The following is a 13,541-nucleotide window of genomic DNA, read 5'->3' on the forward strand; positions in this document are numbered from 1 at the left end:
CACCAAAATGCAAAGGTTTATATAGCCACTTTCTCCAGAAGAATTTATTGAAACTGCAAAGTCAGCGTGGTGTGAGCACGAAATTATTTCAGCAGATAATATTACAGAATTATGCATCTCCATATAACCATATCATCTTACTACTAACCCACTAAATAAATATTAATTTGGCCCTTATGTCCTCTGGAGGTGTCAGAACGAACTAGTTACATAAACAAAAGTAAACTATTGTGAATGAACGCAATACTGCCTGCAAGTGAAATGTCCTTGGAAATTGTTACAAAAGCCTCCTCTAGCAGGCTCTTCGAGAACAGTATAATTCTGAAAGAAACAAAGCGGCATTTTGCTCCACATAGAGTCAAGCTAGCATTATAAACCGAGAATAAACATTATAAGGCATCAATTTTGAACAAGGTGACTTTAAGGCCTAATTCTACTAGACCAGAAACACACTTTTAAAAAAGTCGTGGCAAGTTCATTTTAAATGTGATAGCTCCATTTCAGTATATTCATGTGGATTCAAGTGTAGATTAATTGCTCTGCTCCTGTTATTATGCTCTTTATGATTTAAGCATACAAAAGCCTAACAGTGCATCAGTTTCTCTCAACACTGCTGTGTTTTACAAGCAGAAGTTGTTTTGTCAAAGTGGAAGGTGCCTTTCGTATATGTCCCCCAAAATGGCATAGCATAATATCTGTTAAGTGTGACCTGGCATGCATAGCACAGTATCTACCCTTCGCATTAGTGCGCATGTTTAGTTCTCTGAAACAGCAATGCTAGCATCATTTACATGATTATCTGCTTATTTACTTCTGTTTCTTTGTTTCATTTTGGTACCAGGCTTGATAGAACAGCTGTCTACCTGACATGTTATCAATTCTAAAATCTACAGGGTGTGGGCTTTTGCTCCACCGTGAGGATCCTAGCCCTTTCAGCTCATGCTTTGGGCCACTTGGTGTATCATTTTGCACTGCAGGGAATAATGGATTATTTTACAACGCAGTAGTACTCTAACTCACTATAAATTGAATTATGTACAGAATGCAATTTTCTGGCTTTGTTTTTTCACAGTGAGTAAGCTGCTTTTATTGTTTTAGACGTGATTCAAATGCAAGCCAGAACGATTGACTTTGTCAATACTTTTTATTTGTTTCATGTATGAGTTTGTGAGTGCATGCGAGGCTATGCATGGAGAGATTATCTGTGTATTTGAGACTCGAATGCTGGTTGCTCCCTACATGGGCATACATTTACAAGGCATTTATATTTGAGCACATTGCCCATTACTTTTTAGGGGCGTGTGTGTTTTAAAATGTATACCTTCTTTACATCTAGCAATCAGTCAGTACTAATTATGGATCAGTAGGCTGCAGCACTGGATCATTCCTGTTAACTAAACTGCTGTTTGTATCTCTTGAGCTTAAGCGGTAAGTAAATTAGGGTTGGTGACAGCGTGGAATTACCTAGGTTCTAAATTGGCAAGAAAGCTCTAAATTATTTCGGTACATTGGGGTGTACGGAAACCTGATTGGCTGTTTTCTATTAATTTAATTTGTTGATTTAATCCTTGAAAAATAAACACATCGAAAAAACTTCCCTAAAGCAAACTAGTTTGACCTAGAAAATAACATCAGAGCAAAACAAAAGTAGACAATTTGACAAAGCATTGGAAGAAACATGAAAGTAAATGAGACTGAGATTTAGCAATAATATTTGTCCGCAAACAAATTGGTAGATTATTTAAAAAATAGGAGAAAAATCATAGTGCAGTACAAAACAAATTAGAGACCCAAATTAGGCACACATCTCAGCATACATGGTACATGTACCTGAATGTACACTTAACTATAGCTAGATGTATTGCCCCATTCCTCACACCTTTTTTATTTTATATCAGTGAAGAAGGATAGATTTCATGCTATAGGTTGCCGGAAGTATATATTACAGGTCTCTCTACTGGTTTTAGTGCCCACCATCCTAAACGTTTCACTGAAGTCAGACAGATTATCGTCTATTTAATAGAGGATTTTGTGTATCTGATCTTTAAATGAGCTACTAGTTCAGCCAGGGGATCCTGATAATTTAATTCCAGTTTTTGAACTTGCCCTACCCAGCAAAATTAATTCCGAAAGCCATAACATCCGGGATTTAAGACGATGTACACAATATGATTGTTTGAAGTCTATTAGGTTGGGATTCGACTGGATTATAGCATAGTCAGAAGTACTAAAAATGGTGGCTGCTTTCTGTAATCATGTGGATAGGACACGTGTTGGGCTGGTCATCCATTTAGATATATTGGTGGCATAAGCACTGTTCTGTATTTCATTTTATTATAAAGGCCACGTGAAAACAAATCTCTAGCTTGTATTGATTACTAACACAGATCATATGTGTTGTCTTCAAAGTTCAACATTTATAGTAAATGTTTAATAGAAATACAAGGATTTAAGCTCACAAGGTGCAACTTCTCTGATGCATGCAAATTTGTTTAGAATTTGAAGGTGGGGTGATAAGAGAGACCTGTGTATGAGGGGGTATATGGTTCATAAGCCACAGGATTCTCACACCATCTGCATGATGTATAAACCACCATCTCAAAAACAGTAGCATCGTTGCACATTGAAAAACTCTTATATATAATCACATGTAATATGTACACCACTTTGGCAATACTCTCCACTTCCAGTCTTTGCTTAATCCAAGCCAGTTCTTGATGCAGTAATATTTCACCCTCAAGAGAATTGACCTTTGTGCCCTTAGAGCCCTTTGCTTGGTAAATCTCTTTTCTAACTGTCAATGGAATCCTTTAAATGCCCCATTTGTCTTAAGTCATTCTTCCACATAGAAAGTCTCAGTGCCCCTCTGCTGAATGGCAGAATCCTCTTTTATTGGGGTACATCAGTTGAGAGTCATCAATACATCAGGCCATCTCCGTTTTTATGTATATAAAATATATATTCACTGAAAAAACAAAGGTTTAGAGGGGTGTTATAGTTAGGAAGTAGAATTAAAAAACATAGAAATTCACTTAAAAAACAAAGGTTACAGGGACGTTCTAGTGAGACCCATATTTTAAATGTACAAAGCCATAGAAATATAGCTGTTATAGTTAGTTATTTTAAGTAACTATAACTCATGCCGTAATGTAACTGGTGCCCATGCCATGCACAGTTTTCTCGTCAATTATTTTACTACATATGTTACTGTGAAATTATCCTTTATGTCATAAAAGACGTAGTGAGTGATGTAATATCTGGGGTAATTGGCAGTGCACATTGGGTCCTTGCAACATTGAGATCAGCTTTTTCCTTTTCTGATGCAAATCTATCAGAACATGCATCAGGGCATATGGCCGTCTGTTGTTACTAAGTGACTGTTCTCTGCACAGAATATACACATGGAAAGTAGACATTCATGTCCTATGATGAAGAAAGGCCAACATGTATTGCAAGGTAACTGCTAATTTTCAAACACTTTGTCAGCTGACTCAGGGTGTTCACAGCTGATGTTGTCTGTTCATCATTCTGAAAGCTGTTCGTGCTGTGTATTTGTCACATGTGAAAGTCCCTACCAGATTCTTGCAACTAATTTCTCACTACACACTTCCTGCTTGCCACAACCTCCTACGCATCAGGACATAGTGCTTTGAATACATTTTATATTAAACTACTCTGTTGTAGGTGTGTGTCTCACATGTTGAAGATAGGCTCCCTGTTTCAAAAAGTTTCAGACTTCATTTGTGTAATGGGCAGACAGGCGTCACCTGTTTATTTTATATTTTCACTACTTTTACATTCCTATTGCCTTGGGACTTTGTTGAAGCACTTGGAGTTTCTCCTCCCCAACATCCCTGGAGTGAAATGACCCCTGAGTCCCAATGCAGAGGGTGAGAATGGTACCCCAAAAAAGCCTTGGCCCAAGCGGGTCATGGGCTTGCTTGGCCCTCCTGCCTCGGGTATATTTCTTTGAAGCCAGTCCAAAACTATGGATACAGGAACTGTGCCCCCCGAAGGATACACCACCATTGGTAAACAGAGTAATCCAGGTTTCCATTGGATGGGATTTCCCACCATAGCTTTCACACTCTTCAACAGTACCTGCCCAACTCTTCAAGAGTATCAGTGATTATGACACCAGCTAAGGTTAGGAGTTCCTATATTTCTGGGATTTCCAAACAACTCTGATACAAATGTTGAAACGCACAGAATACCAAGGCTTAAGATAAGAGACCGATTAGCCTGGCATGGACTGTGTTCAAGGTGCTGTCCATAGCACACAAAACCATGAGCAAGGTCTTAAATTCCTAAGCATTGTTTTGCTTGTTTATACCCAAGCAGAGCATTGCAGATTTTACAGCTAGGCAAACATCTGATTACCATCCTTAGCCATGGGTTGAGTCGCTAGGTCACAAGCACAGAATTTGCAGTGGCTGGCAGGTAAAGGACCAAGATTGAAAAAAGGGCTTAGGATTGCTACAGAAATAGGGAAGACTGTGAATAAGTTGGAGAATGAGGAAGGAAAAACATGCAATGGTCAGTAACCAACGGTTTGGGCACCATCGTGCATCCCTTGTTCTGCACAATAATCCATGCATAAGAAAGACACTGATTAAAGAGAGTACAGATTTCAACACATTTCTAGAAATGAATGTGAGGAGCAGGGGCACCTCTCTTTAAATCAAGTAAATAAAGATGTATTCTAATTTAGATTATTCCAGTATATGCAACAAGCATAACAGGAAAGGTTCTGCGGTTGTTTGAAGGAGGTACCTCATTGCAGCGATGGGTCCCTATCCAGTAGTACATGTGTTTTTTAAATACTAATTCTGTCAAATATCCAGTGAGGATAAGGGGCACTTAGTATAAGTACATCGCTATGCTTGTTGAACTGTGAGAGTTAAACTACAGAGATGGGCGATTGAAATGGCTCATCTTTAAAGCCATATAGTTGCATACTTTGTTTTTGCAGTATTCCGACACGTTGCAGTAGTCAATGTGGTTCTTGTAAAATAGTCTATATTTTATGTCACATGTTAATTGCTGGAACACTTTTTGGGTACACAGAACGTAATAATACAATATGGTGTGAATTGGTATTGTGACCATTGATAGTTTTCTAATTCAAAATATTTTTCTGTGTACAGTTAAAGTAAGTTCCTGTTCTGTTTGTTATTGCAGGATTTTGAGAGATCGTTCGTTTCCAAGGATAAGTGATGCTGATTGGGGTGAGTTGCTTTTTAGCATTTTTGTCTGAAAATCTTAACTCCGAAAACACCAAGGTTTTTATCATGATTTGGCCAGTATTTGCGTTAGAAATCCTGCACCAGCAATTATGATATTGCAGTGTTTTGTATTTAATGGGTTCATGGTTCTGGATTCTCTACTAATCACATGTTTTTGTCCTTGGATCAAGAAATAACTGAGGGAACCAACTGCTATCCCATATCCCTTTGCTATCTGCTCCAACCAATCAGGCTGGCAGCACCACCCCACTCCTCTCCCTAGGCTACCCTCAGGCCCATTCATGATCAAAGGAAATTGCAAACTCTTCAGGTGGCGTTTCCCCTCAACTTAGGTTATGAAGGGCTTCTTAGTTGTTGGGGAGGGGCTTCCGTTCTGTTCAAAGGGAGCAAGTGTTTTAGATCCAGTTGACAGTGGAATGTTGCTTGGGTTTCCAGAAGGCTCTTTGGTGATATCCATTGTACTGGCCCTCTTTAATGTCTAGGTATTTGGCGTTTGTAGTCTAGGGGAATGAGATATGAAGTGAGACAGCTGGGTTCAAACCTAAGGGGGTTCTGCTTAGAAAAAGGGATTCGCTCTTTACCAACATTATTGCTAGTGCTTATGCAAATAATATGGCAATGTCTAAAACATATGCAAGGAGAGTAGATAATGAAAATCCAACCGTCCCACTGATATTTGCATTTTTAATTATCTTCACTTGCGAAATTTAAAGCTTGTAAAACTTTCCTGACTAGAATCACATTGTAGTATCGGGCCAAAATTTCATACCTTAAAACCTGGACTACTTGCTTTTAAGCCTGTCATTTTTTAGATGTAGGTGTGTATGACCATCTCCTTCCAGCGTACATCTCCAATTTGAAATGTGTACAGCTGTTAAAATGTGAGGCCATTTTCAGCTAACTTATCAAAGTATCAATTATGGTACTTTGAACAAAACTAACTATATGTGAGCTGTAAATCATGTTATTCGTTTTGGTGGGTGCAGTCTAGAAAATATATACTTGAAATGTCTGTCCCAGGTGTGAACCTCAACCAGATATGCACAGTGGTTAAACACATTTACAGTTGACTTACTGAATTGTAAAGAAAAAAAATCAAAGAAAATAGTTTTTACTGGTTTTTAGAGCCCTCCAACCACTGCAGTGCTTATGGGCTCTTCGTGACAGACAGTGGTGGTCCTGGAATGCTACACAGCACCACCACTGTGTCACAGCGTTTGGTATGGGTAGGGAGTATGAACTGCTTGAACCGCTTGTGCAGGGGGTGGAGGTGGTATGAGCTGCCCTTGTACCCACTACGTATATTATTGGAGGACATAGAAAGCCTGGAATTCTTGAGGGATAAGACATGCAGTTCCAACACACTGTGAGTGCATACCACTCACTTCCTCTACTCCTTTCACAGGCAATATTTCTAACCCTCCTGCTTATGACAGCAAGGTGCATTCACACCAACATGCAGCACATTCTGTCACGTTAGTCTCATCACCAGGCATGCAGTTGGGTCTCAGAGCTGCTCCTCTGGGTCCTGGTATGCTACAGGGCGTGCAGCACCTGGCATGCTTTAGAAAGCATTAGCGAGACTCAGATCTTATCCTTTATTGCCTCCTTTCAGTTTTGCATGTGGTCTCCAGCTCCTGTCTGGAAACTGTAACCCCAACTGCAAAAAGTATATGATATACGTTTTAATTTTAAAAGGCTTTTGAGATAATTTGAATGTTTTATTTCACAATTTAAACAACTGAATATAGAAAATATTCACTTTTCAGTTCATGGTGAATTCATTCTCTTTTAGACATCATTCAAAGAGTGCATTTAAGGGGGTCATTCTTGGTGACCAGAGCAGCATGGAATCACATGAAGAACCAGAATTATGGAAGGTAAGTTATCTTATTTGAAACGCTTGCCGTTGGTTCTTGTGATAGGAATACGTTATTTTAATTTGCACTTGTGAAGGTACTCTGCTTTTGTGCTATGTGGTCTACCAGAAATAGCTAAAACTTTGCTCGGAACAGCCTGCTATTACACAGATATGAGACACGAGTACCCAATTAGCTTTTGGAGTGTTTTCTGTTATCTTATTAAAAGTGCAGTGTTAGTTGTTTACATTCACCAAGGAACCCTTTTGGGTAATTTTCGTGACTTATTAAACTGGGCCCAGAAAAGTATAACATTTTCCCCCATGCCCATCCTATGCCACAGGTGCTGGTGGTTCCAGGATCTGGCTCACTTTGTGTACTAGTGATGCAGCATGAGCCTTAATAAGTGCACTCCGAACTCTGTATAATGTCAACGCCATCTTTGGTATCTGCATACTGAAGGAAGTGAAACCAGTGCAGGCTTTTTGGAAAAGTGACCTGGCTGAGATTTTTACGTTAACTCTCTTACATGCTAGGGCCTTCATATCATATGAGGTCTTCAATACTGCATATAATCTTCAACCACACTAATTCTGTAGTTGAGTCATGCATTGGCGGGTCAATTCCAAAATAATGCGCTCGCTAGATGCCCAGAGGATGGCTAGAAAAGATATTAGATTTAAAGTTGTATAACACTCTTATTTGCCATACACTTGAAAACCTGAGGGAAATCCAAAAACTCAGAAGACTTATAGGATTGTATGGCACAATATTGTATTCGAAGTATCACCCAAAAACAATATTGCTTCCAAAGTGTTGAATACCAGTATATCCTAAAGTTAAGTATGTATTGCGAAGTATATTGTTTGTACTTCCAATCCTACTTATCTTGGCAAGTTAGTGTAAGTCGATATTGCAGAGCCAATATTTGTATAACTCAATCTATCCACTAAGCTATCACCACCACCTGCCCCCACTGATTTAGAGATGGGAGAGTTGGGAGTCCGATATGCACCAGAGACATAATATTGGTCAAGTTATGACTTATAAAATTGGAATATCATGGAATTGCCAAACTGTTGCAGAATTGATTTGGTGGAAGGAGACTTTATGCACACTACAGAGAGTTACCTGCGAGGGAGGGTTTGTATGTTGGTACTGGTTTGAGGGTCCCATGGTCTGACCCGGCGGTAAGACTGCTAGCCTCGCTGTGGCAGTTTTACCACCTCAGACCCGGCGGTAAAGACCGCCGCATTACAAGTTGTGGTTTGGCAGAAGCCAAACCGTCACAATGCCGACTGGCCCCCTGGTGCGGTCGCACCTACAACGCCGGTGGTGAGAAACTCCAGCTTGCCGGCAGGCCCCAGCCTGCCGGGTGGATTACAAGGCTGCAGACTGCCAGGCTTTTCGTGGCGGTCGCCCCACCACGAAAACCCTGGCGGTAATGCACCCGGCGACAGGAATCCTGATTCCTGTCGCCAGCTCACGCATGCACACATGTCCCCACACCTCCATTGACATGAGTGCCCAACAGGACTTTGAATAAGACAGTATGGTTCCATATTGGTGATTTGGTGTGAATTTGCAAAGAAGGAAATGAGAATTTAATCATACATAAATAAATGTGTACCTTTGTAAAATATAGACAGTGTTGTATATCCCATCAAGTGTGTGCAAAACCATGAAATGTTTTCAAATTATTATTATTTTTTTCTTTAAAGTTCGGTTGGTTAAATTTGGTGAGGAAATCATCCAGGGACCGGGCATAGATCAAAGCTACGCAATACGTGGCATGAAAATTTAGATATTCGTCAGGAGTAAGAAAAAACTGAACTAAATCCAATCTGGAAACCCAACAATAAAATTGACAATTAGGGAGAGCTGGGGCAGCTTAATGTAAACCATAGACCATTTTTTACAGACAGATATGTGGCTTTTTGTTTGCCTGAATTCAGTGTCCAATCTGGCTTCAGATCTTCAGAAAGACTGTCTTTAAAAAGAGATGTTTCTTGTCTGTTTTGTAAGTATGTGTCAACTACGCTTACATTTAACTGTATTGAAGTGTTGGCAAGATCTGCATTGTATAGTTGCTGAAGGTTGCAAGCAATCGCCTGCATGTAAACGGATCTAACTGTTAAGAGATATTGTAATGCATGACCCTTTTTCATTTACCCGGCACAAGGAGCATAAGCCCACAACTTGATAACATTCATTCTTGTAGGTGCCAGATCGTGAGGTTCAGCTGTCAGGGATTTGGGTGTCTGAGCTAGTTGTGATGCTGAGTCAGAGGTCCAACCTGATCAGAACTTTCTCATGGGGATCGATTGACATCACTATGAGCATTAAATACTAGTTCTGTCTTTTCCAGATTGGTAGAATAAGGGTCATGGACACCTGCCTCTTCTCCCTCAATACAAATCTGACGAGGGAAGAGTCAGAAAAGCATAAGCAACTATCCGTGACCAGTTAATCCATAGTGCATTTCTCATAAAGTGAAAGTGCTGGTTCCCTGAAGCAAAGTTTTGGCATTTTGCATTTTCTGGGGTGGTGAACAGGTATATGTACAGCGTCCCCCACAGCTCAAAGTACTTATGAAAGACTTGAGGAGGGACGGGGTTATAGGTTCCGCCTGGGGATTTGCTAATGCATCATACTCGGGTGGTCTGCAGAGTTTTTCTCAACTCTCAGCAAATGCTCTACCAACAGATGAATGTTCTTGTTGTTTGCCAAGTGCTAAATTTCCCGAGCTAGTGCAGAGAACTTGGGGGCTCTTCTGCTTGTGGATTTAGCACACAGCTGTCGTGTTGTCTGTCCTTATTAGGACTGTCTTGCCCCGAATGTGAAATGAGTCCCAAAGGCTTTAGGCAGAAGATAGTCTTTTTAAAGTTACTATATCCAAAATTCAACTTTGACAGAAGGCGGGATTCTGTTTACCTTTAAAAATGAGTGTTTGGAGTATTTTCTAAGCTAGGGTCAATCTGAGGTCAGCTTTATTGAATGTAATAAATAACCCATTGTTTTCTATGGCACAGCCAGCCTTGCTACAGTAAAGAGTTTGGGGCCCTTTTCACAATAAGGACATGTAACAACATTAAATACCTATGTTCTATGGTTAAATACTGTGCACCTTCCTTTAGGGTTGGTAGGGCCTTCTTGAGGGGTGACTTACTAGAATTTGAGAGGAAGGTCTAGGCCCAGCAAAATTGGTTGAAGTGGTTGTTTTCAAACTACCTTAACAGTGGCTGCAGTGGCAGACCTAGAGATATGTTCTACATGGTCACATTAGTGGTGGCACAATAAAAGCTGTACCCTGTCTGCGACATTGAACTTACGGGCTCTAGGTACTCAGGGTACTTATACGTAAGTTAAATATTCCAGTTAGGATTTTAACTAATTCAGCAAGTTATTAGGGGTCAGCGCACTTCCACTGGGGCCCTGTTGGCAGGTTCCCAATGTATATGGTCCAAAAGCCTAAAGCATCAGTCCAAAAAATGGTGCCATTTAGTTACACATGAGCTAAGGCCCAGAACCCGCAGTTGAGCACAAATTATATGGGGTCATTTAGGGCTCCGCAGAAGTAGTAAAATGGCCATGGACAGTATGTGTGCTCATTCTGCACACAGTAGATGCCACTGGCACTTAACAGGTTATCCCTGGCGTTTATTTTACATGGAAAACCGGTGCCAGTGCTGCTTGTTCATGTTTTCTGTTATTTTGCACATAGATGCAAACTGGCCTCAGATAACACCACACAGCCGAACATACGTTTTTATTTGTGCATGTGTGTTTTTGTGGCGGTATTTTAGACATTTGAGTAATTAAGCTTGTAAAATCCGGAAAGAGCAAGTTTCTGATATCACTTATGCACAACATCCTGTTATTTCCTATAACATGCAATGTAAGTTCAAATTAAGCACTCCTAAACTTAACCAGTTATGGATTTTACATTCTGCTATATTCTATTGACTTTAATGGAGATCTACCTACATTATAGAATTTTCACACATTTTTTTTTTGATCTGCATCTCCAATATAGTCCATGTGGATCAAATCCAAATAACTTTCACAAATCGCCATCTAGATTTACTCATCTGGAATGGCCAGGCTGGAATTGAAAATCTTTTTGAAGTATCAAAAATGTGGATATTATTTCAGAGATGATAAATAAAGTTATTTGTGAGGAAAACTTTAAAGCTACGTGTCCCGTACCGTAGAAGCTGCTTTTGCTGTTAATACTTCATCTTGATTTACTTCCAGCATTGCTTAAGCATTTTAATGAGAAAGAAGAAATCAAGCAATGCCTTAGTGGGATACTTTGTCCTCTTCCTCGAAGCCCATTTCTGAGAAAGAACTTTGAGAATCAAGTTTTGAATGGCAATTTGTAGCTATGCTAGAGAAAGTCTACATGGTTGTATTGCAATTAACCTTGTCTTCAAAATAACCCAACAATGTGATTTATGACGGACCTTTACCCATGTTTGTTTTTTATGTTTATTTTTTTTTTAGAATAATAATGACTTCGTCTGCTGCTGGAATTTATGGCAACTTTGGACAAGCAAATTACAGTGCTGCCAAACTGGGACTTCTGGGTTTGTCAAATACGTTGGCAATTGAGGGCCAAAAATACAACATATTTAGTAATACCATTGCGCCTCTTGCAGGATCCAGATTGACTGAGACCGTCATGCCTCCAGGTAGGTTTATCCCCTTACGTTAGCCATGCTAATGCCTTTGAGGGTAGCCAATTGTTACAGAATTTGCTGCAATTAATTTAATTTATCTATCTGTACATAAAACCTGTTCTTGTCCCACGTAAAGGGTGTTACCCACATAACTGCCTTGTGTCATCATTCTCCTCTGTACCTATGCTACATATGACAGTCTCATGTCTTGCTGTGTCACCTGGCCCCTTCAAAGGGAAACATGTACTGTCTTCGAGAAGCTTGAAAATAGTAAAGAGACTGAGCTGATAGGGTGTTGTGAACTACTCAATCTTAATATGAAAATCATCTTCCCGAAAAGACTCAAAAATGTTTTGCCTCGTGAGTGAGCAAACTATAGCATCAATGTATGCACAATGGCGGCGGCTGCAAATGTCGAGGGAGGGAGTGGGTGAGGTTGCATGGGAGAATAGGGTACGACAGGGATGGGGAAATAAATTAAAAGAAAATCACTTACCGTTCTGCCTTTCCCGCCGCCTCGCTCCTCTGCTTCTGATGATGTCCCAGCATTCACTGAGACATCAGCACAGGCACCCCAGCAATCCAGGTGCTGTTTTCGTGCTGAACCTAGCATGAAAGCAGCGTCAGGATTGGTCTGAATGGCTTTGACTGTCGCTCAGACAGTGCACTGGGGTCTGTGCAGTTTCTCCAGTCTGGGCTGTTCAACACAGCAGGGTTGGAGAAACCTAAGTGCGCATGTGTGTTTGGCCGCCTCAGTCAGGCGGCCAAACACACATGCGCACTTAGTGCACTTCACTCCCCCTCCCCTCTCCTCCCCTCCCTTGGCCCAGCCCCGCCCCTCCCTGTACTACTGGTTGAGCCAGCAGATGAAAAATAAAATGATAGTAAACTATTGTTTTATTTTTCATCTGCTGGCTCTTAGCCAGTGTGACAATGCTCCTCCACCATTGTGGAGGAGCCAACCCTGTTTGTACATTGAATTCACCAATTTACCGTATTATTTTTAATGTTTGTGCTATTCCCACATCATAATTTTGGTAGCTAGGTCACATGTGGTTCAGGTTTTCCTGTGTTTGTCAGTTCTATTTTAAAATATTGAATTTGCTACCTTTGTGAGGTTATAGCAAGTGCTATTTGCTACTCGTCTTTACCTCTCCTGCGAATAGGTAAAGACTAGTTGGCATTTTCTGTTGCATTGCAGTAATAGATAGAGATGAGCTGGTGCAAGCATTTCTGGTGCCCTTGGCAAAATGTATTTTTCCTGTCCTTAACTTAACAAAGGGGGCTCATTAGATGCACATTGGATGCATGAATTGTCTAGCTGGGACAACCCCCTTTTTATGGTGCCTGTGTGATTTGATGTGTTAGAATGCTTCTTTGTAAATCTGGTTCTCAGCAGCATCAAGCTAGTTTACCATGATTAAGTGGGTGACTGCGGAGACAGCATATAACAATTTCTCATACTAACTATATTAAAATGGTCCTTACTGTAGGAGGCTGGACTGGCTTGTAGTGAGTACCAAGGGGTACTTGCACCTTGCACCAGGCCCAGTTATTCCTTATTAGTGTATAGGGTGTCTAGCAGCATAGGCTGATAGATAATGGTAGCTTAGCAGAGCAGCTTAGGCTGAACTAGGAGACGAGTGAAGCTCCTACAGTACCACTAGTGTCACTTGCACAATATCATAAGAAAACACAATACACAGTTATACTAAAAATAAAGGTACTTTATTTTTATGACAATATGCCAAAGT

General features: G+C 40.4%; 1 protein-coding gene across 1 annotated transcript in view; it reads left to right on the forward strand.

The window, feature by feature from the left end:
• Positions 1-13,541, forward strand: part of HSD17B4 (hydroxysteroid 17-beta dehydrogenase 4) — a 640,476-nt gene that overhangs the window by 180,709 nt on the left and 446,226 nt on the right. The window contains exons 6-8 of the mRNA XM_069226895.1: positions 5,182-5,228; positions 7,042-7,126; positions 11,612-11,799. Coding sequence (XP_069082996.1) covers positions 5,182-5,228; positions 7,042-7,126; positions 11,612-11,799 — 320 coding nt within the window. The remainder of the gene's footprint in view (positions 1-5,181; positions 5,229-7,041; positions 7,127-11,611; positions 11,800-13,541) is intronic.

Source organism: Pleurodeles waltl, chromosome 1_1, assembly GCF_031143425.1.
Source record: "Pleurodeles waltl isolate 20211129_DDA chromosome 1_1, aPleWal1.hap1.20221129, whole genome shotgun sequence".
Taxonomy (NCBI): domain Eukaryota; kingdom Metazoa; phylum Chordata; class Amphibia; order Caudata; family Salamandridae; genus Pleurodeles; species Pleurodeles waltl.